General features: G+C 46.8%; 1 protein-coding gene across 3 annotated transcripts in view; it reads right to left on the reverse strand.

Moving 5' to 3' along the window:
* Positions 1 to 6,404, reverse strand: part of pde4a (phosphodiesterase 4A, cAMP-specific) — a 35,490-nt gene that overhangs the window by 13,931 nt on the left and 15,155 nt on the right. Inside the window, exons 1-4 of one of the 3 annotated variants that reach the window (XM_076143935.1) lie at positions 4,555 to 4,686; positions 3,774 to 4,365; positions 1,939 to 3,457; positions 355 to 540 (exon numbers count right to left, since the gene is read on the reverse strand). In XM_076143935.1, coding sequence (XP_076000050.1) covers positions 355 to 540; positions 1,939 to 2,138 — 386 coding nt within the window. In that variant the 5' untranslated portion in view covers positions 2,139 to 3,457; positions 3,774 to 4,365; positions 4,555 to 4,686. Of the gene's footprint in view, positions 1 to 354; positions 541 to 1,938; positions 3,657 to 3,773; positions 4,366 to 4,554; positions 4,687 to 6,404 lie in introns of those variants that run through there. The other 2 variants (XM_076143934.1, XM_076143933.1) reach the window with 2 other exon arrangements.

Raw genomic sequence — 6,404 nt, forward strand, 5'->3', positions numbered from 1 at the left:
GGATGAGACACGAAAACAGTTATTAAAAAGAAATGTGAGCGGAAAAGCACAGCCGAGTCTCTGCGCATCGGTGTTTATATAAGAGGCAATATCTGTAAGCTGGATGTTTACAAAGGCATGTGTGGATCTAAACAGAGGCACCGGCCTCAAGTTCACTAATGGAAGGTTTCGGATGTGTGGAACAAGCCAGGAAATAAAGTCCAACATTGAGTGTTCAGAGGATTCATCACCATTTTAATTTGCATAATTTTGTGAAATGAAATTGCAATCCTATCTTTGCTGATTGGAATGACTTCTGGTTAGAATGTGTGTGGACAAAATGACATTTCCATGCTGATGGCGTCTCATGCTTACCCCTCACTGTTGACGGAGGAGTTGCGGGACATGGTTTTGGGGGACGTATCGTAGTCTGAGTCAGAGCGGTACAGGAAGGACTCCCTGCGTTGGCTCTGGGGGAAAGACGGGTGGAGCACCAACCCAGGACTCGCCTGCGAGTCCATGGGACTGCGGCCTGGCGAAGGACCATTTTCTGAATCAAAGCTGAAGGGTAAAAACAGAGCAGAGCAGAGCAGAGAGGAAAATCACTTTGCGTTTGTGACATTTGAGGCTGTTAGCGGCCATTCCTCCTCTTGACACGCTGGAAATACCCAAAGATCAAACACAAGGGGCCTTCCTGCGTTAGCGCTTCGAGTGGTTAAGCGACAGCCTGACGGAAGTTGCGAGATGAAGTCACGCAACTGTGACTCTCTTGGTGTCTGTCTGTGGTTTGTCAGTCTGCCGCTGGGCTGCCCTGAAATTTACACTTCACTGACAAGCCGCGTTTCAGATACGAGCGAGCACAACCGAGCCTGCCAACCTCACTCCTGTCTGGATCTGAAGACGTGAGTGGGTTCGGATGTTATATATAATGCATTCACTCCACTTGCACTTAAGTTAACATCTGAACAGAAAACCTTTCCCGTGCATGATTGTGCATCAGGCCTGCACGCCGCTGATTAACACCGAACCCACAACGCAAAACTCAAACTAATCTGTCAGATCCATTCAGAGACAAGCTTCACCAAAGGGCACATGGGGACATGACGCTCAGCTGTGTTCACTAAGAGCAACGTTTCATCAGCTGCAATGAGATACAAGCTGAGAAATTAAATTAGTTTGATATACAGTACAAGCAGAATACTAAGACTTAATGCTGAAGACAAATTGACTTTTTCCCGTCGTCAGAGACTTATTTCAAAGGGGGTGACCCATAATCCTCACAGACACATGAAATCTATTCATATCCGTAATGATTGTCACTTTGAGCTGCAGTCAAATGTTGTCATGACGAGAGCAGATAAGGAGGCAGATCGCACTGTCGCTGAGGCAAGCGTCTATTTTTACCGCTGTTGACAGAGAGACCTTTTAACTCGACACCTCTCCAACTTCCAAAAAACTTTTATTGTCAATATGGTTGTGATCTGCTCTCAGTTTGACTTGATCATTTTTTAGAATTTTACGCCGCTCTCGCCTGAAGGCTCTGCAAATACGGTGATGGATCAAGCATTATTAAACAAGTTTCCAGAGTAATGAAAAACACATCAAACACTTCTGCCGGAGGGACCGTCTGCAAGCTGCGTGTGCTAATCCCCATATTTATTAAATTATGACACTTCGGCATTATGAATTCACATTTCTCCAAATCTAATCTATCTGCTAGAGTTATTAGATATGAGTGTGCATGGAATCATTTGCTCACAAATTTTCTAGAGTAAGTTCATACCTAAGCATTGCAACTGCAGACATGTTACTAGGTGATGCTTATAGCTACTAAAACTGCTACCAGCTATTACCTCCTCACCCTAAAACAATCAGAAATCTCTTTGTTTAATGGAAAAGGGGGTTTAGGAAAACACAGGGGGGCACAGGGAGCCAGAGGTGGCCCGGGTAGAACTGTACCTGCAGAGGCCTTGATAGGAGCGGCTGCGCTCCTGAATACTGCGGTTCAGTTTCATTCGTCGAAAGAGAGAGGAGCCCACATGTCCGCGGGGCTGATCGGGCGACACGGGCGAGCTCAGAGGTAAGAGGTAAGGAGCGGGAGGTGGACCCTCGGGACTCTCCCACAGCCTTAGCTGTCGTGTCAGCTTCCTCTGACTCATCTCTGCCAGGTGAGCACAGCAGCTGAAGAAACTCCCCCAGACTCCACTTCAATCCGGCTCCGTGTGGCCTGTCTCCTTCCTACGCAGGCCCCCACCCCCACCCCCACCTCATCTACTTTTTGGTATCTGGACTCACGCCTCAGACAGATTGAGATGCAGCACCTGCTGTGTTACAAACCGGAGTGATCCGGAGCAAAAAAAAAATCTTAACAGCGAGGCTGGATCCAGGCTTTAGTGCCGTTCTCCCACACGTCTGGTCCCAGGGGAGTCCAAGCGCATTGACGTGTGTATCCTGCACCACAATCCTCCAGTCCCTCCTTCGCACTCACATCCTCACTTTGTTCACCGGATTCATGCAGGTTTCCTCCTCCTCCTTCTCCTCCTGGTTTGTTTGGGGTTTGTCTGTCCTGGTGCCCTCACACACTCGCTCTCTCCAAGTGGAGGGGGGCTCCTCTGAAATTTCACCACCTCAGCTGTGTTTGACTTCCATAGCTATGCTGGGACCAGCCTGCCAAACTCATACCTTTGTCCCTGTGCGATCTCCAGAACACCGCGACTGCTGCTGTCTCACTTTCACAGCCCTTTGACAGCCCGGTTGACACAAACAGCCACAGGACCTTTGATGATCCGTCTCAATTTTCTAATTAACCTGCCCTTCTCTCTTCACGTGCGTGTATCTGTTACTTCCCCCCCCTCCCCCTCCTCCCCCTGCCCGTCTCAGTGACAGTACGTGTTCTCACTATCCTTATCTCACGGCTCACAGTTCCTCTGCAGCAACAGGAAGGCTGATCAGTAGAGTAACAGACCACAGGCGCAGGAATAGAGCAACACGCCGAGCTTCTGTAATGAGGAGTCGAAGAGCAGATAGAAAACAACCAAAAAGGAGGAGAGAGAGGAAGGGGAAACGGTTGACTCATACCCCTGTGTAAATGTTTACACATTCTACTAAAGAGCATGTAAGCTCTCAACACGCCCCAAACATGTTGTATTTTGACAACAGCCTTGCTTATAAGCGGCACCTTCCTTGGCCTTCAAATCAGACAGAGCAACAGTAATTCTGCTAACCGTCCATGAAATAGCTCTCAAACAAGGTGTTTGAGGTCAGGCATAACTAACGCAGACATGATGACATTGGAGATACGAAGGTTAAAAAGCCTTTTAAGCAGGAGCCCATGGCTGCTTTCGCTCTCTCTTCAAATGCAAACAAACGTGTGGCTGTATTCATCAGGAGCTTCACTTCTCATGAGGTTTTGGGTGAAAATACTGAAGATGCTGTACTACTAAATAGGTATTAGGAAACAATGCTGCCAAAGTTCCATCTACAAGAGAAGGCAACATGTTTACAGTATTACATAAGAACTATTACAGAGGGTTGCAGATAACAATAACAATAACAATAACAATAACAATAACAATAACAATAATGATGATGATGATGGTGATTATTATCATTATTATTATGGTTATTGTTATTATTATTATATTTTATTATTATGATTGGCTGAGAAAGACATTTTGAATAATAATAATAAAAATGATGATGATGATGATGATGATGATGATTTTTTATTTATGTATTTATTATTGTTATTATTATTATTCAAACATGTCTTTCTCAGCCAATCATACTTGGACCTTAGTGACAGTTGTTCAGATGGATTTGCTGATTCTCTCTGGTTGACTTGTGTTGTGTTTCTCACTCTGCTCTGCTCTTAGTGTTGCTGTTGTCGACTGGTGCAGCTTTCATTTCCGCCTCCCTTGTGGCTGTAACAGCATCTCCACACTGTTTGATTCGCTCAGGTTTCTGCTCATTTTCACACTCTTGTCTTGTTGATTTTTCCATCCATTGGTGTTTTTCCGGGTTCCATCAGCCACGCTCATCTTCTTGATGTCTCCAGTCTTCTTGTCTTCGAGCTTCTCCTTTGTCTTCCCGGTGATATTGTTTTCCAACAGCCGAGCTTCCTCCTTCTTTCAGTCTTTTGTCAGGCACCTTCTCCTTCTTCTCTATTGTCTTCTCTCATCTTTCCTTACTCCTGCTGCTCTGTTCCTGTTTAGTTCTTTATCTCATCTCATCATTGGTGTTGTTCTGGTATAGAGCTAATCTGCATTCGTAGTGTAAAGGTCAATCCAGACACAGCAGGTCGACTCTTTGCTCAGTGTTTGCAGTGCAGACTGGACATTTTCTCTTCCTCTCTCACCTGTAATTTGTGTGTTTACTTGCCAGCGCCTTACCGGGAAAAACAGAAAGAGAGAGATGACATTTCAACTTGTGTGCCACCTCATCCGTGTACATTATGCACATAGCACATCACAGCGCAAATAAGCAGACTGGGAAATACGTTTTTCTTTCTTTCTGTCAGCCTTTCTGCAAGAACAGCGTAACAGCAGAGGCTGATGCATGAATTCAGTGTTCTACCTTTCAGTGAGCGACTCAAAGCAGATTCACAAGCTGAACACAGTGACGATAAGACGCCTTGTCAAGCCATTTCCCCTCGCCGCCTATTCAGCAGCTCCCACTTTCTTCTGCCTCCTTTTCCTCCATTCTCCTCCTGATTTAGAGTAACTATGGTTTGGTTATGAGGCTACTGAGATGGATGGTGGATCTGGCGCACACACACACACACGCACGCACACACACACACACACACACACAGTCTGTGCATCGCAGCTAAGAGACAGACTTTGGCATTGTATTCAAGAATTCTATTTGATGAAAGTTATCTGTGAAATCTCTGGAGAGGTGATGAAGAGACAATTATTCTGTCTCCTATTAAATATCAAATCCTTGCTCCATAATAGCCGGTGAATCCTCTCAAAGTGACTCATACGCACACACACACACACACACACACACACACACACATACACACTCACACAGGGAGAGAGAGAGAGATGAGATTAATGCTGAAGCTCTTTTGTTTTCATTCAAACACTATAAAAAGACTTACACAAACAATATCCACATACACACACACACGCACACACACACACACACACACTGTATGTGCTGTGATTACAAGCCGGGCTGTGGGCAGCTCTCTTGGTTTCATTATGTGAGAGCAGAGTCCCTGGAGTGTATCGCGGCGGACAATGACACGATGATCAGAGGTTTCAGAGGGACGGGGATTTGTGCCGGCTGAGCGACTCCTCCTCGTGAGCGATAACGAAGCCTTCCTGTCAGGACGGAGAGGAGCCACATCACATGACGTGGAGGGGCTACCTGAGCCGCCTTCATCTATTAACTCAGCTGGGCCTCCATGACGCACGGCGGAGAGAGAAGCCTACAGTAATGGGATCCTTCAACCACACCGTCTCCCATTCACGGCACACGACTGAGAGAGAGAGCGAGAGAGAGAGAGGGAGAGACGTGGCCGCTGACGTGGAACATATCAAGCTCGTTCATCGCATGTGCAGCAGCTGTGTAACATTAAGCTGGATTGTATTTTCTTAGAGGAGACGCACACATGCAGGTATCGTGACCGGCGTGGTTATTAAATTAGCGCTCTACGTCTTCCTCAGGTCTCCATGTGTGAATGAGACTGTTCTGCAGTGGCACTCAATTTGTCTCCCCCCTGCACACGTTTCCCCAACAATACGTGGAGCTTGATTCCGTGTCACTAATGCAGCGAGCTTCAAAGGGCTTTAGAACCACGAGTCAAAGCACACAGCGGTTTAATTAAACCTGAGAGTCTATATGAGAACTGTGGCAGAGATTTAAACTCATCCCCTTCCCTTGACCCTCTTGTGCCGCTGATTATTCATTAACAATCCTCACGACAAAGCTCCTGGACTGGGGGTGTGGACGGAGGAGGGAGGAGGAGGGGAGCGGCGCCACCTCAGCTTTTCCTACAGTCTGGTGTCAGCCTCCATCACACCACGGCGCTGTTAATCAGGCCTCTCAGAGGGGACGAAGAACCAGCCCTCATTCATTTAAGCTACTTTAAAAAAGCTCTCTCTCTCTCTCTCTCTCTCTTTCTCTCTCCTCTCTGCCTCCCAGCCGTCTTTCTCCATTCTCTACTGTCCACTAAGTTAATGATTAACCTGCCTGAATCTATCACCCCCTCTACAGAGAGAGACAGAGAGGGAGAATGAGAGCGAGAGGGAGAGAGAGAGAGGGAGAGAGACAGAGAGAGAGAGGGAGGGAGAATGAGAGCGAGAGGGAGAGAGATAGAGGACGTGAGACAGAAAGAGAGAGAAAGAGAGAGAGAGAGATAGAGAGAGAGAGAGAGAGAGAGAGAGAGAGGGAGAGAGACACTCAGCCTTAGT

The sequence above is a fragment of the Genypterus blacodes genome, unplaced genomic scaffold (genome assembly GCF_046128005.1).
Source record: "Genypterus blacodes isolate CSIRO-AG114 ecotype Tasmania unplaced genomic scaffold, CSIRO-AGI_Gbla_v1 ptg000028l_1, whole genome shotgun sequence".
Lineage (NCBI taxonomy): Eukaryota > Metazoa > Chordata > Actinopteri > Ophidiiformes > Ophidiidae > Genypterus > Genypterus blacodes.